At 44.9% G+C, this 26,965-nt stretch overlaps 1 protein-coding gene and 1 non-coding gene across 7 annotated transcripts in view; one reads left to right on the top strand and one right to left on the bottom strand.

Annotated features, from left to right (window-relative positions):
• The window catches only part of Slc8a3 (solute carrier family 8 member A3), a 134,601-nt gene that overhangs the window by 11,735 nt on the left and 95,901 nt on the right, over positions 1–26,965 (bottom strand). For 3 of the 6 annotated variants that reach the window (XM_021228773.2, XM_021228772.2, XM_040742816.1), the window contains exon 3: positions 6,797–6,903. In XM_021228773.2, coding sequence (XP_021084432.1) covers positions 6,797–6,903 — 107 coding nt within the window. Of the gene's footprint in view, positions 1–4,435; positions 4,540–6,796; positions 6,904–26,965 lie in introns of all 6 variants that reach the window. The other 3 variants (XM_013115416.3, XM_005072713.4, XM_005072716.4) reach the window with 1 other exon arrangement.
• On the top strand, positions 12,847–12,968 carry LOC121139617. The gene has a single exon (XR_005876527.1). It is a non-coding gene; the product is annotated as a small nucleolar RNA SNORA40 (small nucleolar RNA).

The following is a 26,965-nucleotide window of genomic DNA, read 5'->3' as shown; positions in this document are numbered from 1 at the left end:
CAAGAACACATGCAGACAGCAGCATTTGAACATGCGCAGCAAGAGCAGCAGCAAGAGGCGTGAGAAGCTGGGACGACCTCTGAGCAGCTTACAAGGAAGTTACCCCCACACCTTCCCTGAAAAAGGGTGGAGGCCTGAGGATGACAGCACCAGGGGGGTGAAAAAGACTGTGATTCAGTCTAGCTGTCATGAACACAGCGTGTGGTTTGTAAGCCTGTCAGAGTAGCTGGCCCTCTGATGGCAAGTAGAACACAGGGCTTGAAGGTGAGGTCCAGCGAGCAGCATTCATGAGTAGGGTGGTGCTCCCTTCTATGATTCCCAGTCTTAGCCTTGCAATTGGACCGTTCTCTGCCTCCCAGTGCCCATAAGGTTTTCATAGTCACAAATGGTACATTAGTTACAGTTATGGCCAGGGGCTTTGATTTTCCCTAAAAGAATAATATAAGGAAAAGATGTATGCTCTAGACTGTGGTCTCTGAATGAGTTACAGCAATATCTTGAAGGTCAGAGCCATGGGATCCTACTTTGTAGCCCTGTCTAGTCTTATTCTTGAACTTAGTAATGCTCAATAAAGGCTTGTTGTTTGTGATTTTGGCAATTGATAGTCTTTTTGTTCAGAAAGGGTTGGTGAGGTCCTGATTTCAGGTATTCTACCACAGGGAGACTTCAGATCAAAACTTGTATGGGATGGGGGATGATAAAGGAAAGTCTCTACATGAACTGGGGAAGAAAGTAAATAACATAGACAACACAGAATGTCTTTAGCTTATTTTTTCTTGTGCTAAACTCTCTTGTCTCTAAGGTAACCTGACAGATTCTCCCAATGAATGAAAGACTCATCACATGGAATGAGAGCTTAGTTTGTGCTAGACTCTCTTGGACTTCAAAATGCACAAATTAAAAGGAAATTCTTGTGAATTTCACCCACATTTTCATCCTGATTGTATGTGTAATTGTATACCCCTTGCTCCTTGGCTCTTGTTAGATCTGGAAACATCTTGCTACAGACTCCTGATAGAGACTGACAAGGAAGGAGAGAGTATATGCGGGGATATCTGCATATCCATTCTTCCAGTAACCTCAAGGAATTCAGCTCATGCCTGAGACCCAAAACTCCACATCCACAGCCACGGAAGATATGTGTGGACTCAGAATCTACATGGTGTTTAAGCAGCTGAGCAACAGTTGATTTTCCTAGTTGTTTCCATTTAGACCATGAAAGTAATTAGTTGGTCAGTGGATATTCTCATTACATTGACATAGACAGCCAGGTAGATAGTTTATTTTGCTTCTTCTACGGCTTGGTCTGCAAGAAGAATACTTCAGGCCCTAAAGTTCAGGTAGGGGGTGAAGATCCCAAAACATCAGTGACCCAGGCAAGCCAGACATTCTCTGCTTCTTGTTTTCGTGAATCTGAGGTTTCTAATTAAGAAGTAACAGAAGCATCTGTGAGATCCATGGAGGTCAACAGTGAGTGACTGACTACCACCAGGGTGTTTTTATTGTTTTCCTATGTATGGCTCTTCAAGCTCGGGCGAGAGTTATTCATCCCACAGACACAATTAGGAATGAAGATACCTCAGGAAATATGTGGGGTTGTGGCCCTGGACAAGGTGTGTCCCTGGATGTGGAAAGAAGAGAAAGAAACAGGTCCTGCTATTGGCTAGTGCTTCCATCTCCCACTGGAGACTTCCTCCGGCCAGGCACTGACCCGCTAGCCCTGACAATGCATCAGCTCATCTTTGCTCACACTAGCCCACTTCCACACTCTGGGGCTCACTCCACACCAGAGCAATTATGTTTCCTCTCATCCCCTCTTTTTCTCCCCTGCTACAGACCATGCAGAACCTTTAATATCACCTCTGAAGGCTGTTGTGTTTGCTCAGAATAGAGTCGCCTATTTCAAGTCCAGTCATTTAAAAAAATCCTATTGTCATTTTGACCATGCAGAGACGATGCCAGCCTGAATGCCTAAGTCTCTCCTAGATAGTGGTGATAATGAAAAGCAATTTTCTCTGTACTGTCTCTCACTCTGAAAACAGTAGGGCATCCTGCAAATCAGAATGGATTTTCATTTGACTCTAGATCTAGACAATTGGGTTTTATAACCTTTCACCTCATGGTCTGATGCCAATATCTGGAAGAACTAAAGAAACTGAAAATTAATGTTTCAGAGTCTAGGGCCTAGACCATAGGGCAGGAGGCTGGGGAACCCAGACATTTCGTACTGACAACTTCCATCTTAGCACTTTGGTTTTTGGGAAAATCTGGGGGAGTATCACACAAAAAGTCTTCTTGTCTCCTTCCACCTTCCCCAGGATCAGGCTTCACAAAGATTTTTCTGGATTCTTCTTGGTTAAGTAATTCGGTGCCAAAGACAACCTCAAAAGGGGAGCAGCCAGAGGTGTTTGCATTCAGATGGGTCTCCCAAAGAGCACAAGGCTTATCTTAGGACACTTTCTGGCCTACTTTTGGTAGGGGACTCAAGAGGAGGCAGGAAATAGCTGCTTATAATGGTAAAATAAAGTCATGGGTGGGCTTCTCATCTCTTCCTCCTGCCTGGAGCCGCTGCCTTGCTCTCAGATGCTCTGTTCCACCGTGCTTTAATCTTCCCCTCAGTGAAACTGTTTTACATGGGCCTTGGGGATCTTTTGTTTCCAGGCAGTCATAAAGATGTGTAGTCAGTACGCAAAGGAGGTGTGATGGGAATGAGGTAGGGCAGGCACTGAGACAATTTCTAAGAAAATTCTGGAAAGAGTGGGAGCTGGAAGATAGGCTGTAGTAGTGTCAGAGGCAGCAGAATGAGATTATTTTTCTTCTGGCACTCCCTGGTGGCCAGGCTGGTGGGAACATCTTACTCAGAGGGCAAGGGAAGTTTGAGCTTGCTTTGCTTCACGGATGCTAGATGCGTCCAAACCAGTGCTGGCCCAGAACTGGCGAGTTCTGCAGATGGTTCCAAAGGATGATGACAACTGACCATTAAGTTTGAGGAGAAGACCTGTAGGAACGCTTGGAAAGTGTCACTGTTGACCTCACTCTCTTAGATCTGTCCTTGTAGCTTCCTGTTGATGAATGTGAAACCACTTAAGTATAGCCGCCCCTCCTAGAAAAACAGATGTTTTTGCATTCCCATCCTACTCCTCCAACATTTTCAAAGTGGTAGCTTCTGATCATTTTCATTAAGTGAAGAAAGCATCCCTTCTATTTTCCCTGGTTGCAACAATGCCAGCATCATTTTCTTAAGGATGAGCCTTTGTCTGGGATGATGAGACTTATGTCCGGAGAAAACGAGGAGAGAGTCTACTTCTCTAGTTGGAGGAGAGAATTGCCTTGAGGTCTGAGCATTATCTTCACTAGCAGATGCTAAGTGAAGGCAGGTATCCATTAACTGTCTGTCCATTGGCTGTCTTTAGCATCTTGGTAATCAAAATCACTCCGTTGAGAGTTCCTTTCTTTGGTAATCATAAATAAATACTCTGGACTTACCCGAAGTCTGTTCTTTACTAGGATCCATGGGTTCAGGGACCATTTGAGCCTAAAATAACTTACTTTCTCTTACAGATTTTCAATTTTCTGTTTTCATTATCCCAAAGGATCCCACATAAGATACCTTACTTTAGTTTATGAGAAGGTAGAATGGAGTGAATGGGATGTCAAATGGAGAAAGGAGAGCTTGGAATTCCATGTTTCAGGGCTACTTCAGAAAGCCAGCTATCTCCCAGAGAGCTCTGAGACCATGGCCAACTGGTATACTTCCCCATGCCATGGTCTACCCAACTGGGGATAGCCAGATAATGCACTTACCTTTAGGAAGAGCAAAGAGGCCTGTGGGCCACTCTGCAAGTGAGCAGCCTGCCAAGCATTCAATAGAAGTTGAGGGATGCAGCAGAAAATGGTCAAAGCATTATAGCAACATGGGTCCCACCCTTCCTCCAAGAACCAAACAACCACTGTCAATCCCAGCTAGACAGAGAGGTGGCAAGGAAGGGGCACAAGCATGCACAACATCACATTCCTTTCTTTTTCTTCTCCTCCCCACCCACCAAGGAGTTTTCACACTGACAAGTATGGCATTGGGGCAGAGAATAGGGGACAGTGCAGGGAGGGGACAGTAACAACTGGATAGCACAACACAGAAATAATTCATTAGGGCAATGAGGAGTTGAGGCTGCAGTATTGTCCAGAAGGTGGGAAAGGAGGAATATGGAAATAAACTATGGCTAAGAAGGCAGAGATGACACCGAAACAGGGTGGGAGCGAGAATACAGGAGGGAAAATTTCTGTCAATAGGAGAAGGAGGAGAAAGGAACAAAAGGTGGGGGCAAAAATAGGGTCACTTTTTCTTTTTTATTGTTTCCTTGTTTGTTCAAATTTCTTTTTTTTCTTTTCTTTGTTTTTTCTTGGTTGTTGCTTTGATTTTTAAAGAATCTCACACCTGATATTCCACGTTCCATCCATTTCGGTTCACCAAGGGCAATGAAGAAATTCTCTTGCCTTTCGTATTCCTCCTCATCTACTATTTTAACCCTTATGGTTTTCCTGTAGGGACAACAAGAGAGAGAGTGTCGACTAGGTGGGCAGGTTTGTTGTTCACCTGGACCGCAGACTTTAATAACCATTCCCATCACTCTTGGTACATGCAGCCCCGTCCTGCCATGGTGGTCTTAGACAGGACTATGGTGGATTGTGCTGTCTTACAGAAAAAATGCTCTTAGCTTTTCTTGTCTCCTCGGTCACAGTCGTTCTTATAGGTGAGAGGGAAAAGGAACCAGGAGACAAGGACAAGTGGGCAAAGGGAGCCAAGAACAAAGAAGGGAGGGGAAGAATCATGGTGGGGAGGAGTCATTTTAGATCCTGCCAATGGTTAGTAGGAATTAAGTCGGGCAGCACATTCCATTGTTGTCACATGGTAACGGGAGCATTTCTTTAGGCATCAAGTAAATGACCTGCCTACTGGGAATAACCCAGAACCCTTCTACAATGAAGACTGCACCTGCAGAACCTAGGGCTTCAGTCCCTTCTTTTTCCTTCATAAAAGTATTTATGAAGAGGGAGATTAGAGAGGGGGGAGAGAAAGAGGGTATGGAGAAAGGGAGGAAGAGTTCTATTAACTTTCTCATTCTTTATCCTTTAGAGGAGGTTCAGGAGTGGGGACCAAAATAAATGTTACCTTCGATATGATACAGGAATCCCACACTATTGACATCCCTGTTGTAGAGGGATGCTGTGTCCCATGGCTGACCTAAATGATGATTAATCTGGGTTCAGAACACAAGGTTGGGGAGATAGCTGTCTATTTCTGGGTATCAACACAGTGGAGTGTCAGTTAGAAATAAAAGCTAGTTTTGTTTTTTATTTTTGTGTTTTTCTGAAAGATACTTCACTTCAAATATTCACTTGAACCTCATCCAGTCACATGGTCATGTGGAAGAGGTTCCAGCAGGGACCTGAATTTTCATGTTTATCTTCTCTTGGAATGTCATAGAACCACAGTGGTGGTGAGCAGGGCCAGTTAAAGATATATCTGGAATTGTTATTCTCTGTGGGTTATTTGTTACAGGGAGAACATTGGGACCCAATTCCCTCAAAGGGAAAAGAGAATAAGTGACAATTTAAATGTCCTCAGATCCTCTGATGTTCCTTTGACATTCTGAAGACATGCTTTACTTTGTTACCAATAAAACACAAGCAGTACTGAGTTTGTGTGTGTGTGTGTGGTATGTGTCTGTGTGTGTGCACATGTGTGTGTGTGTGTGTGTCTGTGTGTATGTGTGTGTTTCTGTGTGTGTGGTGTTTTACTTAGGATTCTTTATATACCTTGTTGGGTGAGCAAAATCATTGAGCATTTGGACATGTGAGCCTGTTCTGCTACCACAGGACCTCGTACCAGGTTGAAGTGAGCCCAGCTTAGAGAGCCATGATGATGGTTTGGTCAAGGAATACTGATCCCTCATCCAGCATTGTTAGAGCACAACTTATCCCAGGAAAGGATTGTCTGACTTCCTCTTGGAGGCCAGAGCCATACAAGGCCATTCAGCTACACAAGGACAAGCACAGCTCTGTCCATTCTGAAAAGTCTCATGGGCTCGTAGGGAAAGCTTCACCTTAGATCAGAATTCTCTCTTTGCTCTTCCCTCTGCCTCCACGTCTAGCTCCCCTTAATAGGGAGAGTAGAATACGGCAAGAAGGCCTTTGACGAAGACCTCTACTTTAAGTTCAGTCAAGGTCAGGGAGAGAAACAAGCTTTGATAGCCGAGACGTGGCAGGTAAGATGGCTCTGAAGGACTCTTTGGGGAGAGTGGACAAAGTATGGTCCAAATATATTGGCTTTCAACTTCCTGGGACACAAACTCAGCTTTGAGAATGATTTTACTTGTAGAAATCTGTACTGAGAGTCTGTTTCTCATGATTCCTCTGTCTGTAAACCTACCTGTCTTTCTTGCCTCCATAGCACATCACAGAGAGCCTCATTTGCTGTATTCTTAAAGAGTTGGTTCTCCCTCCCTCCCTCTCTCTCTCTCTCTCTCTCTCTCTCTCTCTCTCTCTCTCTCTCTCTCTCATCTACTCACCCATATTCATTTTGCCACCCCAGAAAAATTGCCATCGATTTTTGAAGACCCCTCTGTGAATACCATGTGACAGGTTGGCAGGTGTTAGGACAGAGAAGTGAGCACAACAAGAGAGGAAGAACGAAGGAAGGTAGAAGGCAAGAGGGAGAGAAGGAAATGGAGTGGAGAGAGGAAGAAAGGAAGGAGAAAAGACTGTTATTGTTAGTGTGGAGGACAGGGTACTACACCTTTCTGAACACTCATATCCACCATGCGGGGGCCCATCATCTCAATGAAGTAATTCTTGTTTTTCTCATACGCCTCATCATCAATTACCTTGATGTGAATTGTTTTGCTGTGGGTGGAAAAATAAAGTATCATAAGCAAGGGGCAGAATTGGGACAAGGTCGCTGGAGAAGAAGCAGAAAGAGAAGGAGAGAGAAAGAGACCCAGAAAGCTCCAAGTTGACCCCAACTCCACAAAGTGCATGGAGGGGTGTCTGTCCTGAACCTCATCCAGCCTCAGTAAGTCCTCTTGGGTTTCATGTGGCTGCATGTTGTAACCATACTTGAAGACTGGGGAAAGCCAAATGCTCCAAGTTCCAATCCCAGAAATGCTATGTGATCTTGGACCAACAATTTAACCATTAGATGAACAAGACAAATAATGTTTACGTAGTATCAGGGATTGTGCACCACCCCCTTTATCCATTAGGGATATGTTTCAATACCCCAGTGAACATATGAAACCGTGGGTAGTACCAAACCTCATATATGCTACCTGTGCATACCTAGAAGTTCAGTTTATAGATAAGGCATGGTATGAGATTAACAACTAGTGATAAAATACAAGAATTGTAACGTTACCAGTTGGATGTGGTGATACTCACTTGTAACCCAAGTATTCAGAGGCTGAGGAAGGAAGATCACAGTGAGTTTGGGACCAGCATGGACCACATAGTGAGTTTGAGGACAACCTGGACTACAAAACCAATTCTCTATCTCAGAAACTAAGCCAAAACAAAAATACTCACAATACACTATAATAGAAGCTATTGAAAATTTATGAATGGTTTATTTCTGAAGTTTCCCCTTTAGTATTTTCAGACAGTAGTTTGTCATAGGTAACAGGGACTGTCTGGTCCTCACACTTAAAATTTAAAACCATTAGTGACTATGCATTGTATCTAGTAGTGAGTTTCACTGTGACATTTTCAGATATATCATGCTTGCCAGCATCCAGTCCTCACAGCCCCTGTCTCAGCGTCTCCTCTCTCCCTATTCCCCATAGTCTCTCTGAAGACAGATGAAAGGCTCCTGCATACATAAGAAGATTGCTCTCACAGGGCTTCTTATGAGGCCCATTCTTCATCTCTTTGCTTTTGGAACAAGGAAGAATTTTTTCTTTACTTCTAGAACCAGCAGATGATGATTGAAAGTGCTTATTTTATACAAAGAACAGAAAGAGAGGGACAAATAGGCCTGTGGGAATCCTGCCCAGAATAGTAGATGCTCTCTCCCTTTTGTGTGGTGGTGGAGATCACAGGGAGCCAGGAGAGAACTGCTTGGTTTGCGTCACACATTGTCTAGTTCACAGTGACTGGGAGATGCTGTCTACAAACGTGATGCTATAGTGTGGGGACAAGAGGGAAGGCTACATAACTCTGTAACTGTCTGAGTTGGGACCAGTGTCTAAGTTCTACAGTGATCCTTTGGCCAACACCACCCCTGATATCCCACATAGCTTTGTGTACGAAAGAATGTGTAGGTAACTATTTTGTGCCACCTACCCACCCACCCCCTGCTTCTCCTTTCTCCAGTTGCCTTAAAAAGACATGGAAGCCTATGCCTCCAAGCTGTTGCTTATGGTGGGGTATTCCAGGGCCAGACCCAGCCCATACATGTCACCTCCACTCAATGTGGCACTGGTGCTATTGTGGCATAGAACTTCACCTATCTGTAGCATAGGTGTGCAGAGCTCCGCAGAACCTTGGTCTGCTCCCATCAGCAGTTCCCTTCCAGACATCCCTCTAAAATCAACCTTTGCAGAGGAGACAGAGGTATTCTGATCCAATATTTCTTCTTTTTAAACGAAGCACAGCTATCTCTATACCCTAACTTGACACAAACTCTTTGTTCCCCGAAGCCGCCCCAAGTCAACCATAAGAGTTTGCTTACGTGTCTATGGCTTCTCTACTAACCTCACTCACTCTGCTGAAGTGAGTGTAACAGTTGCCCATCCTGCCCTGGACCATACCACAAATTGCTTACAAAATGACACTGTAAACCTTGACGACCTCTGTACTCACTGCAGTCCATGAAACCCTGGGTAGCTACCATGGGAAACAACGTCCTTGCAGCCCATGAAAACCACAGCACTATGGCTTTTCTTCTTTTGGGGACTGATAGCTTGGGTTGAAATCTTTCTTCCACCCTCAGCATCTGGGTAATCTTGGTAACCTGATAAAGTCCTCAAGATGTAACATGTTCCAAGTGTGGAGTCTCAAGTGCAAAATGACACAGCAGCGTTTGCTCTGTAGTGTCGCCCTAACAGCAAGGAGGTATGTTCTCTGCTGAGGGTTTACCAGATGGAAACAATTACCACAGAACATAGCAACAATCCAGTTTGAGAGTCACACGTAAGGGGATCTTTTCATCTCCAGTCATTAAGTCAGAAAATAAGGGGGCATCAAAAAATAGTACTTTCGGCAAATAGAAGTCAGGTCAAGAAAGGGCTGGATAAGCCAAGATAATATATCCCTAAATGGATTATTACAGGGGATTGGAGTGCTAGGAGGCTACAGGGAGAGACTCACATTCTCTCAAAATCCGGCCTCTGCTATCATCAGTGACAGGCTCAGAGCTGGATAGAACACGTTATACAACGTGGCTTGTGTTTGTTTTGATGTCAAGTGAACAGATAAACAGAAAAAGAGACTCCACGGACATCAGAGTAGAAGACAGGAGGAAGGAAGACAGGTGCTGAGTAGCAGAAGGAGGAAACGGAGCTAGCTGGCTGAAAAGACCAGCTGGATGGTGGGTTGGGAGAAGGAGGCAGGGTGTGGGGTTCCCCCAGGGAGCTCATTCCTGGGAAAGACATCACATCTGTTCCCACTGAAGGTGTTACCCTGATTGGAGACTCGAGAAATCCCTCACAGCTCCCCCAAACTGGCAACGTTTTCATTTCTGTACCACACACAAGTGAGAACACAGAACGCTAACTAGGAGTCACCAGCTGGGCCTCGAGTTCTTTCCAAACTCGTTCCCTTCACTTCAGTCAGTGGCATAGTCATCTATCCTTGGCTCTGGCCCTGAACCTGGAATCACCCCTCTCCCATTCTCTGATTCCATCTTCCCTCCTCCCCACCCACCTCCCGCCCCAAATTCCTTGGCCATCACCCTCCCTTCTGCTACCAAGATCAGGACACCTGGCCTCTCCCTTGAGCGGCTGCAGCCTCTGAAGAGACTCTCCTGTCCTAGGCTGTGCTGCTTCTCCCTTCAATTCCTTCCCCACATTACAGCCAGGGTGACAGATTTAAAAGGCAGTGTAGCCAGATATGGCGGCACACACTTGTAACCCTCCAGAGACAAAAGGAGGACTGCAAGTTTGAGACCAGGCTGACCTACATAATTACAGGCTAACCTTGGCTGCCCAAAGAGACCCTGACTCAAACACCAAGTCCAGATCCTGCCGTATCCCCTGCTGTTGGAGTAAGCAAAATCCTTCGTCCTAGAGGAGCTTCTCCACCCAGCGACACTGAACTCGAGATCTCACTCATCACAAGATCCCCTTGCTCTGCTCCCAGGCATCGTGTTCTTTCTGTCCCTCAGATGGCGTTGATTCCCACTCAGAGTAAGCTTACTCGTGTTCCTTGTGTGGGATGCTCTTCACCCACCCTGGACTTATCCTCATCTGTTGGGCTTTCTTGTCCACGTTGCCTCCCTGGAGAAGCCTTCCATAGCCACCTTAGCCCTGAGAATCGCCTCTCACCACAGACTGCACTGCATTCCATTCCATCACACAGAGGTGTGCTCATGGTTTGAAGTTAGCTTGTTGGTTACCATTTCCTGTCAGTCCGTTCCCACTTGTGTGTCAACTCCGGGAGAGCAGGGACTGAGCCTGTCTTATCTGAGGCTTCAATCCCTGCTTGGCACATGCCCAGCACACAAGACACCCTCAGAAAGATCTTGTAGAGTAATGACTGGTGAGTGGTTGCTAACACACCTAGAGTCTCATGTCTTTCTGCTATAAAAACTTGTGACAAAGGGTAAAAAATACTTTGATGGTTACTGTGATGGCATGCCCAAGGATTCTGTGGGACACAATGTCTGGGAGGCCAGTTCCACTCAGCTGAGACCTTAAGCTTACATAACATTCTCCATTTGTCCACTCTGTGGAAGATGGTATCCACAACCAACATTGGAGCCATTAACTCAGGTGAGGAGTTCATAATGCTTCATTCTGTGTTACCAGTTTTTCCTTCCTGCTCAGTGGCTGCTTATAAATAGACATGGACACAGGCTATCAGCTGTCTGGAGAGCCGGTGATACCATTGGAGGCTACTGGGCCAACATCTGCCTTTCCTACTAGCCTTCTGCTGAGAGTTGCCAGAATATGTGGTGTTCCCAGCTTGGGACCTGGCTGTGCCTCTTGGAGATAACTCTCCTGGGAGATCTCCCAGTAACCCCAGAGGGATTAGGAAAACATTTCCAAGGCCTGGCTGGCCTCTCAGAACATTGCTCTGCATGGAGGGCACCCAATTTGAATGAGCCTCTGGATTTCATTACTTTTTGACTATTGAGTTCCTTTAGATTAAAGGGGCATAAATGGCATTTGTTAATTGAATGATACATCAGAGAACCACCCTGTGATGGCCCTCCTGGAAAGTGATCTCTGCAAGGGTCATGTCCAGTTACTCTCAAAGCACAATACAGCCTCCAGTCTCTGTAGCAATGAGCAAAGCCACAGGTCACCTCTGCATTTATAGGCCTGCTGGAGACCCACATTTGCCCCAAATCGGCCCAAGGGAGCGGAGTTGGAGGGAGACAGGAAGATTCACAGCTCCAATTCCCTCTTCCTTCTACGTCAAGAAGAAAAGTGAAAAAGCAGCAGTGGTCTAGGAATAGATGGTGCTGTGCCCTGAAACTGATAAATCCCCTTCTTGGAAAGGCAAGGGGACTAATCTATAAAATAATTTATTTAACAGTGTGTCTGCTCCCGACACTGCAGACAGAAAATGGCTGGTTATCTGATTCATGGCTTTAGAGATGTTAGGTCTCTCTTTCTGGCTCTCTTTCTCTGGCGGGGATCTTATTTTAAAGGATAATTTTGATCCAAGCAGGAAAACATTTTTTATTGTATAGACATAAAACTTCAGGGGAAAGCCTTCTAACACTTAGCACGAGAGAGCTGCGGGCTCCATAGGACCCGTGTCAAGCCCAGTCAAAGGCTCTTCACCTTCCTCTTCACTCCCTTGCCCACCCGAGCATCTGCAAACCTCTCACTTTAGGCAAGTACTTTCTAGAGATGCTGCTGAATAGAAAATCTAGGAAAGATTGCTGTGCCTGGGTTAGACAGAGGGACTCCTTCAGTTAGAGATTCAGCTATATCAGGGATTTGCTGACACGATAGACATTTTCTTGACTGAAACAGACAGGGACCAAACTAAAGCAATGTTGGCAATACTGCATGACCGCTGGGCTCCACAGAGCCTCCTGATATTGGGGCAAGCACAACAGACAAATTTCTTGAAGAATAGAATCTCAAAACATGCTTTTCACAAATGCAGGGAGTCAGAGATCATGAGACCTTTACACGAGCTGAGGAGGCTTGGGTGCACAGTGTAAGGAGACAACAGAAATCTCGGCACTCAAGCTAAATGGCATCATAATACTACATTACAAAAATCAGAGTTAATGGGGAAAATCCATCATGAAAGAAATGCCACGTTTTGGATGAAGACAGGTTCCCAAGCTGCACCTGCATAGCTCTCTTCCCTTGGTTTTTGTAATTGCAGATTTCATTCAAATACAAAAGTATGCATGTGCTTGTGAATGTGTGCATGTTTGTATGTGTGTTCATTGTGTCTCTGTGTGTGTATAAGCATACGCATGTATACATGCATGCATGCGTGTATACATGAGTGCATGGGTGTGTGCATGCTTGTGTGTTTGTGTGTGAGCACATCTCTCTGTATGCATGTGTGTGTGTGCATGTGTGTGTGCGTGTTCCTCGTGTCCTGACACAGTCTATTCTTTCATTAGTCAGGGTCTTTCTGTAGCTTTGAAGAGAAAACTGTTAGTGTTATGTGTTGTTGAACTGCCAACCAAAGATTTAAAGATAGATTCAAAAATAAGCCCTCTTCTGCAGCCTGGGGCTCATTGTTCAGAATGAGTTTTGATACATATGAGAAGGATTGTGATAACAGAGAGCTCAAAGTGATGATGGTGTTCGTACAGAAGTTGGCCGCAAGAATAAAGAATAGATGATTTAAAGTTTTAAAAAATCCTGATGTGCCACTTTTTAACTTAGGTTCCATGACTCAGACGTCGCCACACCTGGAATACAATTGAAACTGAATAAGGGTGGAGAGATGGCAGCTGTTAAGACAGCCTGCTGCTCTGGGAGATGTCAGTGGCACACAACTGTCTGCAACTCCAGTTCAAGGAATCTGATGTCTGCTTTGGCCTGTAAGGGCACTGGCAGACTTGTGGCATATTCTCCCCTGCCCTCTGTGTGTGTGTGTGTGTGTGTGTGTGTGTGTGTGTGTCTGTCTGTCTGTCTCTGTCTCTCTCAGATACACACCCCACACACAAATAAAAAACAAATCTTAAGAAAACCAGGAAAAATGAAAATGAAACCCCCTGAAACTGTCCGATCCAGCTGAAAAACGGAGACAACAGAATCGTTTGGAAGACTTGAGAAAGCACAGCGTGCTGGCCTCCATCCCCAAGGCTCCAGTTGCAGCAGATCTGCACTGACCCTGAGGATGTGCACTTGTGGACACACGCCCAGGAACTGCTTGGATGCTGATGGGCATGCACAGTCTACCCGGCCTTTTGCACAGAACACCTTCTGCTGGTCCCCCTGCTGACTCTGCCTCCGCATCCCCATCTTCTCTTACCTAAAATGCATAACCCTGATTCCTGCCTCAGGATATTTGCACAAACAGTTTCCCTTTTCTGAACTGTCACTTCCCAGACAGTCTCATAACTAGGTTCTTTTGGAAAGTCTCTGCTAATGTTACTTCTCTGTCTTTTCAAACTGGTCCTCCTCCTATACCTTTCCATGCCAGCCTGTCTCACCTTCATCCTATTCGCCTGCTTTACCTGGTTCCCTCACCAGAATACTAATGCCATTAAAAGCAGAAACCCTGTCTGTCTCATTTGCCAGCACCCGGCACACACTCTAGCCCATGGCAATTTATAGTTAGTGAACGGACGCTTTGTGACTAGCTGTAGTGGTGGAGCCAGGAGCTGAACCCAGGGCATTAGAGTACAGGGCCCCTGCTTGGCACTTAGCATACGATTACTGTGAGGGATGCAGAAGAAGCCTTGGCTGTCTCTCTGGTTCCATTCTTGCACACACTACTCCATTGACAAGCACCACCACAAAGCTACCTCTATGAAAAGACAGCTTTAATACTTCCCCCACCTCTTCCCCAACAGTCTAGACCTCTTTCCCTAACCTTCAAAACATGCATGAAAAGAGTTGCCTTGTATGGAGTCCTCACTCTGCTGCCCCTTCAATTACTTATTATTGCCAGTTCTACCCCTCAGTCCCCCCCCCCACTGCTCCTTCTCCTGACTGACGTTTCTCTCCGTCATTCGTGGTGAAGAACCCCAGCCTTAGGATCAGAGCCATCTGTTTGCAGTACTTACAAGGTTTAACCTCTTGACTAATTTGTGAGACTGTGAGGCTCAGCTTCCTCATCTGAAGAAGGGCAGAGTTGTAAGACCTACTTCACAGGGTCATTGAGAGGACCCAAGGAGAGGACACAAGGAAAGCTTACAGCAAGGGACTCGCAAAGAATAAGTAGGCAGAAATGTTAATTCGATGATGTTCTGTTTAAGCTATAGGAGATGCAATTCTTTCTCTGATTCCCAGGATGGTCTCATGTGAAGGTTACATACCTAACAGTTCAACAGTGCTGGTTTGGGACAGGCAGGGTACCTTCTAAACTCCATGGATGGCATGATGAAGAGTCATAGATAAAGGGATATGTCTCACTGTCATACTCCTTGCTGCCAATTGGCCTTCCCTTTCTTGGTGAATGGGGACCGACCTTTTCCTTCACCTACTACCCCTGTGTCACAGGGTAAACTTCCCTACCACCCAACTCTGCTCTCTTTCTCATTTGCATATTCATGTCCCTTTATAGATTGACAGTTCCCAGGCTCCTGGTTTATCTCCATGGTGAGAGGGAGCCAAAGAGATCAATTTGTATACCTGGGGCTCCTGGCTTGGGTAGGGAGAAGTTCTTCAACAGTGATCAGGGTTTGTTGACAACCACTCACACCCAGAATCTGATTTTTTGGAGACTTTTCCAAGTTCTCAAGTCCCTTTGCTACCCTGCCCCAACTTCGGTGAATTCTCTCAAGCTCTATCCTGGGTGAGTGAGATGCTGTGCTGTGAGAGTCTTTCCCCCTTTAGAGCCCAGTGGTCCCTTCCTCTCATTTCCACAGCTCTAATCTGTCCACCATGTGCAGAGGTTTGCAATCAACACTCACTTTAAGAAGGGCATTTGCATATTTGTTTCCTATTGGAAGAAATAAAATGAGCTTGGGGAAGCCTGGATTTACAAAGCAGCCAAATACAACTGACGGGAGGCAGCCTAGGGAAAAAGCATGTTTGTGCATACGGCACATCTGGGGACTGCTGCCTTCTGGATGACACAATGGGCGTGGAACAGTCAGACAGACTCATTCACCTGAAACAGAAGGAGGTGACATTCCGGATGACAAAAGAAAACACAACGATGGGGACAATAATGTTATATATTTTAAACTCTACATCTGCCCTGAGGGCTCTTAATCAAGGATTTCAAAGCACTTTCCCTCCATCTTGCCCATTCATCTTTCCCCATCCCTGGGAAGTAGCTGGCAGGTAGGTAGCAGAGCACTATAAATAGAGCACTGTATCATTATCTTTGATGCGAGCACTGTGTATTTAGACAGCATTTTCTCTGAAGCACTCAAGAGCTCCACACACATGATATTATCTAATTCGAACTCATTCACAGAGTAACCCCCACATTTGCTGCCTTCCAGGCAGTTTGGAAAGCTCCAGATCCACAGAAATTCACATTTTCTGTGCCAACTCTCTTCTCTCCCTTTCCCATAAAAGGTTACAGGCACTTCTCGGGGACACTCCTGCTAACTAACCTGAAGCAGCCAACAGCTTGCTTACCTCTTCTAGGGATTTGGGCGGGACACATGCACCCTCACACACCTACTCAGTTTTTCAATAATGATACCAAGGAATGGCGGGGGTACATTTCTTTCCTTCCAGATCGCATGTGACTCTACTTTCTGGTTTTGTAAAGCCTCACTTATGTGGCTTCATGATGTTGTAAAGATACAGAGTGGGGGATGGGCTGGGGCATGCAGTGACCCTATGAGCTCATGTCGGAGGCTGAGCTCCTAGGAGTCTCTGTTTACCTGGAGAGTGCACATGCCTCTGTCCCTCACCTGGTGGACTTCTTTCACTTGTGGGAGCTTCTGTATCCCCTTCCACCAATGTCAGTGGGCAAGCGACGTTCTTCCGGTGTGTACTTACACTACACGTCCCAGTTATGCAGAATCGATCAGTTATATATTTGTCACCTTCCCTGTCATTCCCACTGTCCTAAAGTCTCTGAGGACAAGCACTGTGTTTGTTTCCATTAATTGCCTCTATTTCCCGAGGGGATAGCATAAGTCAGATGCTCAACAAGAGCCTTAGTTGAGAGGATGAGTGAAGGGATGAGTGTTGGTAGGAGCCACAGTGAGCATTCTCTGGTCAGGGCTGCCAGTGACGCCGTTTTACATAGGTCTGAGTGCAGAGTCCTGTCATCGTGCTCCCTGGAAGCTACTGCCTCCCCTTCACCTCACTCTGAGCTCCTGAAGACAAACGGTGGCAGCTTCATGGAAATCATAGTTCGTTTGGCATCACCCAATAATTCAGTTGCACTCGGGACTCAAATTGCTTATGGGATCTGTCTCCAAAGCCTAGCACTTCCGGCAAAATCCCCCACTTGCACCTGTCTGTGTAGTGCAAGGTGGAGGGAGTAAAGTCTGGCATAATGGGGACCTCAGTTAACATCGGCTCTATTGCTGACAGATGTGTGACCCTGGCCAAGTCCCTATGCACCTTGAGCTTCCGTCTCCTCAGCAGCAATGTGAAGATAGCTTCCACACTGTGTGGCCGTGGCAGTTCAATGAGAAAACACAGGCAGCCGGCCCAGCAAATGGTTGTGCCTTCCCTTCTTTTGACCCTTGACCTCCACTCCTTCCCGCTAGCCTTTCTTCTGGGGACCGGTTACCATTCGGATGCTTCTACCCCCCAGGTAATAGGTGCCGTGCAGGAACAGTTGAAACTTGGACTATATTTAGATGCCTTAGCTCTTTTACTTTTTTACACCACTGGGTTGCTATGGTGATGGTGGAGTGGGGAGGGAGGAAGGACAGCTTGAAAGAAAGCATGGAGCTCAGCCATGAAGATCAGCAGCCTTGGCTGTGGCCTGCTTTTGTGAGCCGGCACTCTTTAAGGAGCCTTACCTGTGCATTTCATCCAGAGAGGCTGCGAGGAGACAGGTATTGCCTGGTAACGGCCAGAAGGGAAGGGAGAGAGGACTGTGCCAAAACCCGCTTCCTTCACGGGCCTGAACACAGCCTTAAGCCCTGCAGCCTTCCTCAAATGGCTCCACTATCAATCAAGTCAGGCGAGTAAGGTTGGGCAGATGAGTAACAATAGTTGTATTGGAGATCAGAAGTCATTCGGACCAGACAACTTCTCAAGAACAAAGTCCTGTCCCCACATCATGGTCCAGGACTGTCATGGGTTGGGTCCATAGGAGGAATCAAAGTCACACAAGGGCAGAAATGAAACTGTGCTCAGAACTCTGATATACTTGGTGAATTTGCAGGTGGGCAGGCAGGCTCCAGGCTGACGATGGGATTGGGCACCACAGAAAGATGCAGTTTTCCTAAAGCATCATTTCACCGAGTCTTTGAAATGGCTTGGGTAAGTAGGATTATCTCCTCATGAAATGACTTAGGGGAGTTGGCAATTTACCCAGTGTCTAACATCCGGTATGGCAGAGTTGGGAGTTGAATACAGGTCACTTGGAATCCAAAGCCATTGTCCATCCTGATATACCAGTGGTTATCAAAAACAATTTATTAAAGTTGCATATAATTTATATAAAGAAAGAGTACAATGAAATATAACCAAAAAGCATCTAAAGGTAGAGTTGTCATTATCATCATGAAGAGTTCATCTTGGACAGTTCTATTTCTAGGAAGAGAGAATTCTGGGTAGGACCTTACAAAATGTGGTCACTGGTGCATTCATCTTAAAAACTCTGGGGAATGGCAAGTGTGCTGCCATCTGTGCCCCAGCCCAAGATGCAGATCCAGAAGATCTGGGGTGCTGGTATTCAGATGAAAACCCAAAGATTCTGATTAATACTAATTTTACTGGGGCATTTTAGCAACTGGGAGATATCTGATATCTTATTTGTCCGACATCAAACATCAAGAAATACTCAGGCAGCTTGGCATGGTGGTGGATGCCTTTAATCATAGCACTTAGGAGACAGAGGCAGGAGGATCCCCAAGTTTGAGGCCAGCCTGATCTACAAAGTGCATTACAAGATAGCCAAGTCTACCTAGAGAAACCCTGTCTTGAAAAAACAAAACAAAACAAAAAGGAAAAACTCAGGCTGGACAGTTCAGTGGTTTTCTTAACCACCTTCTGCCTCCATCTGTTGTTAAAACTTGGGCTCTAATCTACGGGGTCAACAGCATTTAGAGAAGCTCACAAACATTGCCTGATCTTAGGTCACTGTTGAGCCTAACAGAGCAGGTATCCTTGGGAGGGGTCTCTGGGTGGAGAGCATGGAGTCAGAGAGCCTTGCTCAAGAGCATCAAAGGGCATTTAGTAGATGAAAATTCCTTTTAAAAAGTACCACATGAGGTTTGGATTAAAAATACTTATTGGACAAGCACAACGTTGAGAAAATTACCCAGGGAAACAGATACTTGGTTTCTCATCCACTGAATGACAGAAAGACTCATTTGACAAAGGAGGGTTTGATGCTTCTGTTGAAGGGAACAGGCAAGGCTGAACTATCATTTTTAGGTCTCTTAACTTCTTCAAGCTGTATGATGTTTCATTTCTAATCAAGAGCTTACTCTTGTCCAGACATTGTGGGACACACAAATAACTGGCACACTCGCACGTTTGTACAGCCATTTTGGAAATCAGTAAGGAGGTTTCTCAGAAGCTTTGTAATCAGTCTACCTCGAGAGCCAGCAATACCACTATTGGTCATATACCCAAAGGATACACACTCATACCACAAGAACATTTGCTCAACTACGTTCATAGCAGCATTATTCATAGTAGCCAGAACCTGAAAACAACCTAGATGCTCCTCAACCAAAGAGTGGATAAAGAAAATGTGATACATTTACACAATGGAGTACTACTCAGTGGTTAAAAAATAAAAAACAGCTGGGCGTTGGTGGCACACGCCTTTAATCCCAGCACTCAGGAGGCAGAGGCAAGTGGATCTCTGTGAGTTCGAGGCCAGCCTGGTCTACAGAGAGAGTTCCAGGACAGCCTCCAAAACAATACAGAGAAACCCTGTCTCGAAAAACAAAACAAACAAACAAAACCCCCAAAAAACAAAAAGACACCTTGAAATTTGTAGGCAAATGGATGAAACTAGAAAAAACCATCCTGAGTGAGGTAACCCAGACCCAGAAAGACAAATATGGTATGTAGTCACTCATAAGTGGATATGAGGCATAAAGCAAAGGATAACTAAACTACAGTCCACAATCCCAGAGAAACTAGGTAGCAAAAAGACCCTAAGAGAGACATACATGGATCCCCCTGGGAATGGGAAATAGACAAGATCTCCTGAGAAAATCAGGAGCATGGGAAGGAGGGGGAGGGGAAAAGGGAGGAGGGAAAACATAGGCAACAGGAAGGCCAAGTTGGGGGAAGGACAGAGAAGGAGAACAAGGAAAGAAATATCTTGATAGAGGGAACCATTTTGGGATTATCTAGAAACTTGACACTATGGGAATTCCCAAGAATACACAAGGATGCTCTCAGATAAAACTCTAAGCAGTAGTGGAGAGAGGAACTGAACTGGCCTTCCCTTGTTATCAGATTGAGGACCATGGGAATTGTCAAACCTTCATCCAGCAACTGATGGAAGTAGATGCAAAGATCCACAGCTAACCACTAGATCAAGCTCCCGGAGTCCAGTCAAAGAGAGGGAGGCACGATACTATGAGCAAAGAGGTCAAGACCATGAAATAACTGACCTGAGCTAGTGAGAGCTCACTGACTCCAGACTGACAGTTGTGGAACCTGCATAGGACCAAACTAGAACTCCTGAATGCAGGTGACTGTGGGTGGTTTGGGTAGTCTATGAGGCAACTGGTGGTAGATCCAAGATCTATCAGTACATGAGCTGGATTTTTGGAGTCCATTTCCTATGGAGAGATACCTTTCTCAGAGGAGACACAAGGAAGAGGAACTTGGTCAGGCTTCATCATGGTCATGAGGCAGACTTCATTGACTCCCCATGGGAGGCCATGCCTCCTGAGGTGCAGATGGGGGTGGGGTGAGGGGAAGGTAGGCGGGCTGGATAAGGGGAGGGACAACTGGGATTGATATGTAAAATTAAAAGTAAAATAAGAAAAATAGTTCGTACACTCCTCCCTGGAATATTGTGAGGCAGCATCAGCATTCCTATTTTTCAGATGAGGAAACAGGAAACACTGAAAACTTTTGCCCAGCATCACCCAACTAGGAAGTGATACAATTAGAATTTGGTCTCAGTGGTTTGATTCTTGTAGTCTTATCCCAAACCAATTCATTAACTAATCATGTACAGTCCAAGTAAGTTCCCATGATGAGTTTTTCCAAAGTACTGAATTATTTCTATTTTCTCTTTTGAGGTGGTGACCACGTGTAACTGAGGTTCCTGAAATACAGTATTGGGTAAAGGGGTATCTTCAAAAAGACGGTTTTTACATTTCTGCAGATTGCATTTTGGAGCATTATTTGAAATTGGACCTAGGGCCTAACACAGACTAGGAAACTGCTTCACCATATTCCAAGCCATTATTTTATACTTTTTATTTTGAGATAGAGTCTTGCAAAGTTGCCCAAAATAGCCATCAACTCTCCTTGGAGTCCAAGAAGGCCTCAGTCTCTCCATCTTCCTACCCCAGCCTCCCAAGTAGCTGGGATCCCAGACATGTGTCACCAGGTCTGACTTAGCTGATAGTAAATTTTAGAAGATTTGTTTTTGTTGTTGTTTGAGCTTTTTGGTGTCTTTTTTTTTTCTTTAATAAAATCTTATTAAAACAACAACAAAGGACTGTAGTACATTTATTATGTAAGCTTTGCCTCCAGGCTGAGATCTCAGCTCCGGAAATCTCCAGTGGCTTTACCCATAAGTCTACCTGTTGTACCCTTCCCCCCATGGGGGTCTGTTGACCTACTTGTGACTAGGAGCTTCTAGCAAAACAGTTCTGGTACCCTCCTCCCAAGGAGGCATGGCTCTTGTTGGAGAGTAAGCTGCAATTGTCTTAAGTTCTGGAGCAAATGGAGAGGAATGAGTCCTCTTTTCACAGAGGAACAAACTTTTCACAAGTTTGTATTCAAAGTTGAATACATCAAGAGCGCGTAGGGAGAGAGCCATACTTTTTGTTTCCAGTTGCCCACCACCAGCCTCTAATTGTCAAAGGATAGAGAATGAAAAAAATCATTTGCATAGACGATGAACTCCTCTGTTTAGAGAATTATAATATAGTTCATTTGGTTATCACAACATTCCACAGACATTCAGAATCAGATTCACTCTCATTTGTGGGTTGTGGCAATTGAGCTGCAGGGTGTCAAGGAATCTGCCTAAGTTCATGCAGTTGGTAAATGATACAGTGTGCATTAGGCTCATGCCTTCAGCTAATGAAGTCAGAAATCTTTCCAATACTCTTTTTCCCGCATGTCTACAAGTCTTATCTAATCCCAACTTAGACATTCTGAAGGCAATAAAGAGATGTGTAAAGACAGTCTATTTCAGCGAACCAAGAATATTATAGTAGAGGGAGAAGTTAAGAGCAGAGACCTTGTGCATAGACTGATCTATGCTTGAATCTTGTCTCTGCCACTTACAGCTAGATATCACTGGCTGCAGGACAGGTTATTTTAAGTCTCTAGTTTCTCTTCTATGATAGGATGACATTGAGAATCAAGTGAGATGCTTTCCTGTGGATTACTTAGTATAAAATGCTCAGTACATCCTTATTGCTTTGTTGCTGTCCACAATGCTGACATTAATCATGAATCCATTGTAATTAGAAGATCCTGAAGAAGATCATCATCTTGGTAGTTTCTAAGGTGGATTTTGCACCCTACAAGCTTCCAGGTCACCTCTTTTTGATAAACTTTCCTATTCTGTTTCCTAAAACAGTCACAGTGCTCCTCCCTCTTCTCCTCACGCTCATTATCATCGATACTATTTGTGCCCCACTTTGAGAGGCAGCTCACTGCTTGTTGCTGCCTTTTCGATCATGAGCTAGAAACCCTGTGCGTGGGTGGCGGTCTTACCTTTTCACCCAGCTGGTCATTATTCAGTGGAGGTCAGCACATTGCTGTCTCTTTATTTTGTCCTCACACTCTGTCTGGTCAAGATTCTAAGGAAGCCATCAGATGGGGCACAATTACCTTTTCTCTCACACGAACCAGGTCCTCACATCGCAAAGTAATTTTCCAACTCTGTCCAGCATTCGGTCTCAGAGGGGAGTGTGGTGTCTAGGAGCATTTTACTCAGGGGATTGTAGAATATTTTCTGGAATTGCTACATGCTGGTGGAGAATCAGAGACTATCCTGGGAGGTAAAGCAGACAGAATTGCTGGGTTTCAAAAGACTGCATTGCAGACGCCGAAGAGCTCCAGGCATTCAGAGTCCTAGAATTCCGTTTCCTTAGTGGAATTCTTTTCTCCCGTGTAAGACAAATGGAGGGGTGGAAGTATAAAGAACAATGTAGGGGAGGAAAGTACCTAGGGACATTTCTATGAAGCTGATGAGGTTGATGGTGGACAGGAAGACACAGCTAGACAAACTGGCTTGTGGGACAGGAGTAGGAAAAGGTGAACGAGATATTCACTTACAAATGATTATTGGGTTTCTGTGGAATGTCATAGGCATTAGTGGCTGAGGGTATTAAAAACATGAACAAGATGTTCTTCATTTCAAAAAGCTTAGAATGACATGGCTTTAAAATATTAAGAACTAGCCGGATGTTGGTGGTGCACGCCTTTAATCCCAGCACTCGGGAGGCAGAGGCGGGCAAATCTCTGTGAGTTCAAGACCAGCCTGGTCTACAGAGTGGGTTCAGGACAGGCTCTAAAACAATACAGAGAAACCCTGTCTTGAAAAGCCAAAAAAATATTAAGAACTATACCTCATGGTCAAATTTATAGCCTACAGATATATGTTTGGCAACTTCCTCTAAATTCTATTTTCACTGTGTTTCATGCATAACAAAGAAAATGACACCAACATGTGCACAAAATCACATATACCTTCCTCCCTAGGCAATGGAGATAGCTCAGGTTGCTTATTTTGTGGTGAGATTCCCCAAGGCTCTTCTCTCACCCTTAACCTGCGTTGACCAGGATGGCTAAATTTCTGTAATATTCCCAGTACAGTGTTGGAGCCTGGTAAATGGGAGGCATGCTGATAAGACATTATGCCAGCCATGATGAATATAAAACAATTATCACACTCTTTAGGAATCCCCAGTCTGGTGGAGAAGGCATATATGTAAGTAGGCATTTTTACTATAAACCCATTCTGATTTATACAACTTGAAAGGACTCCAGAGACTAGAATTCTTAAATCTCCAATGCCACTTGTCATTTAATAGTAACATCAACTCAGACTCCCATGCCCTTTAAGTTGGCCCAGGCACTGGCTGCTTTACATGTATGAACTCACCCAGCCATTACAGAAACTATTAGCCTCTTCTTTTACATATGATAAAGCTAAGACACAGGGGGATTAAGAAGTTCATCTAAGATCACACAGCTGATAGATGAGAGAGATAGAATTTGAACTGGGAAAGTCTAGCTCCATATCCAAAGAAGCAAAAGCAGTTTGGGGCATCACTGTAACCTTGTGATGTTAGGTTTTAAAGTGTTGTAATGAAACACTATGACCAGAGCAACTGAAGGAGGAAAGGGTTTATTCCACCTTAGAGCTTATGTAAGTTCATCACTGAGGGAAGTCAGATCAAGAAACTCAGAGCAGGAACCTGGAGGCAGAACTGATATAGAGACAGTGGAGGAATGCTGCCTATTGACTTGCTCCTCATTGCTTGCTTGACCTATTTTCCTATACCATCCAGGACTAACAGTCCAGGGGTAGTACCACATGGAATGAGCTGGGCCCTCTTATATCAAACATCAAGCAGAAAAAAATGTTCCACAGGCCAATCTTCTGGAGGCACTTTCTCAACTGAGATATCTCCTTCCAGCTTGTGGTAAGTTGACTGGAAACTAACCAGCAACCTTGTGTTCTCAATGGCATTTTTATAACCAGCATTTATTAAGTGTTCCTTCCAACTCATCTCCCCTTTGCAAGCAGATGAGGTAGATACTGACATTATATCAGAGTGATACAGTAAAATGTCTAAAGCAGCCCAGAGAGGTGGAATGAAACCAGGATTCCAGCCCTGTTAACTGCTTCCAAGCTCAAAGCTTTCCTTGGACCCACATTTGTTCTTGCAGAAGGGCTCATTTTTGGTGGGATCCCAGTAACTATGGAATTAGTATTTCTATTAGTAGATATGCCTAACACTCTCCTTCAGGAACATGTGTTTGCAAATGACATAAATCAGATCTCCTATTACAGGACAGTAGCATTGAGCTAGAAGCCCTGGATGGAAGAGGTCATAGACAGATACCTGACATTAGCCCCTTGCAGCTCCAAAGGCTGCAACTGACTGTACCTAGGGGCTTTAGACCACCATGTTCCACTACTCAAAACACAGACTTTACTGTCTTGTGAGTATCCAAAGAATCAGAAAAACTCTGAATACCTCCAACTATCTAACATATTTTAAAACATTTGCTCAAAGGGGAAAATAATTTAGGATAATTCTTAAACTTCAATTTTCCTGGCCAAAGTCTGTTAAGAGTGTCATTAAAATAACCATCATAGCCAGGCAGTGGTGGTGCCCTTCTTTAATCCCAGCACTCAGGAGGCAGAGGCAGGTAGATCTCTGTGAGTTCGAGGCAAGTCTGGTCTACAAAGAGAGTTCCAGGACAGCCAGAGCTGTTGCACAGAGAAACCATGTCTTAAAACAAAACAAAACAAACAAAAGATAACCCTCATAAAAACAGGAAAAGAAAAACAGTTAAATATGAAGAATAGAGAAGAATAGGGAGGGGACAGAAAGGCAGATGGCTCTGAGAACTATAGCCTTTCTGAGGAGACTCTTGGGCTGCTGTACAACTCTCACCCATCTCCCCAGATTTTTAGAACATTGACTAAAAGTTTATGCTGTTATCTATTGATGGGCAGGGAGTCATATAAGCATTGCCTATCAGTGGCCCTTGGAGTTTGGGTCCAACAGGTTTATACACTTGATATTTGATCTCACTTATCTTCACTTATTTTTATTGTTTTTCTGTAAAAAAGTATCTCAGGAGCTGTTTTCCCCCTTTCTTGTCTTAAGAAGCTACTCCTGGTCAAATATTCAATTCTCCTTTCTGGATGTACAGGAAGAACACTTAGGTTTCCCCTTGCAATTTCAGTTCTTAGGAAACTGAAACAAAGCAATTTCTACAAGAATCCAGAGGAAATGTCAGCACCTTCTACCTCATGCTTTTGCTTTTCAGAGTTTGAACTCCATGTCCCATCTGCTATTTCTACTCTGTAACGCACATGCACAAACCTGAATTTTGCCCCTGCCAAATGGAAAAATAGCTTACTAGCATCCCAGTTACTCATGTTGTACCTAACTATATAGGGAAGGGATGGGCTAGAAACTTACGAGTATAAGTTGGATCCCCTGTCCTTCAAGAGATCGCTACACAGCTGCATGACAGGCAGGCCTTGATGGAGAACAGGCAGATGCTGTGGGAAGTATGTGGTCAGTGGAAAGAGCCATCAACGGGTAGACATTAAAACATTTTGGAAGAACTGAGAAAGGTGGTCCTTAGGAGTATGGGGTATTTATGGAGGTGAGATGAATGGTGGGAGAAGATTGTGACTGGTGTGATGTTGAATCAAGACAACCAGAAAGCGGACGGTGGAGATGGTCCCCATGGCCACAGCAGAAGGTGGTGTGGGGCAAGCTGTGAGACACTGGTGTTCTGAGAATTAACAGACCTCTTAGCTCAACATGCCCTAGGAACGCAATTCCTCTAGGTAGGCTTCCTGTGGAAGTCAGAATCTGCTCCCCTCCCCCTTATGAGTTCTTATGTTTCCTTCCTAAGTGTTGCTCTGAAGCAAACCTCTCAGAGCTGTGGCAGCTGGGAATGGCTCTGTCCTTCTTTAATGGCTCTCTCCCCTTCAGCTGATGAAGCCCTGTCCTGCTGCTTCCTGCCGCTCTCTTCTGAGTCACTTCTTGGTCAGTAATGACTTGGTTGCCTGGCTCACAGTCTTCCTGACAGCACCCCAGGTGATGCTGGTACCCAAGATGACTAAAGACCCTGGGCCCTCAGTCCCTTGATCTTTTCGTTTTCAGTGACCTTCACCTCTACTTCAGCCATCTACTCTCAAGTGTAACTTGAGCCTTGTGTCCATACCTGCACCACCATCAAGATACCATATCTGAACTTACTATCTGCTTGGCCAAAGCCACGTCTCCTTCAAGCCCCATGTGAATGGATTATGAAGCTACCTATTCCCTTCTGTGTCCTAGCTCCTTCTCTGGACTACTGAGCTTCTAATCATAAACTAGCCCTTGTTGCTTTTGCCTATTACATCTCACAAGTACACTTTCATCCTTTTATCTCCTGCCCAGACTCTCATGTATGTGTCACTAATACCTCTGGCCCGGGTTCTGGAACTCAGTTTTGTGAGCTGATTCATGCCTACCCAACTGCCATCTCTGCATCTGTGCAGGCACAAATCTCCTTTATGCACTTCCTTCCTTTCAAACTAGAGGTCTTTTCTC

The sequence above is a fragment of the Mesocricetus auratus genome, unplaced genomic scaffold, assembly GCF_017639785.1.
Source record: "Mesocricetus auratus isolate SY011 unplaced genomic scaffold, BCM_Maur_2.0 Super-Scaffold_15014, whole genome shotgun sequence".
In the NCBI taxonomy this organism is placed as follows: domain Eukaryota; kingdom Metazoa; phylum Chordata; class Mammalia; order Rodentia; family Cricetidae; genus Mesocricetus; species Mesocricetus auratus.
The sequence above is the reverse complement of the archived record's forward strand: the minus strand, read 5'-3'. Positions and strand labels throughout refer to the sequence as shown.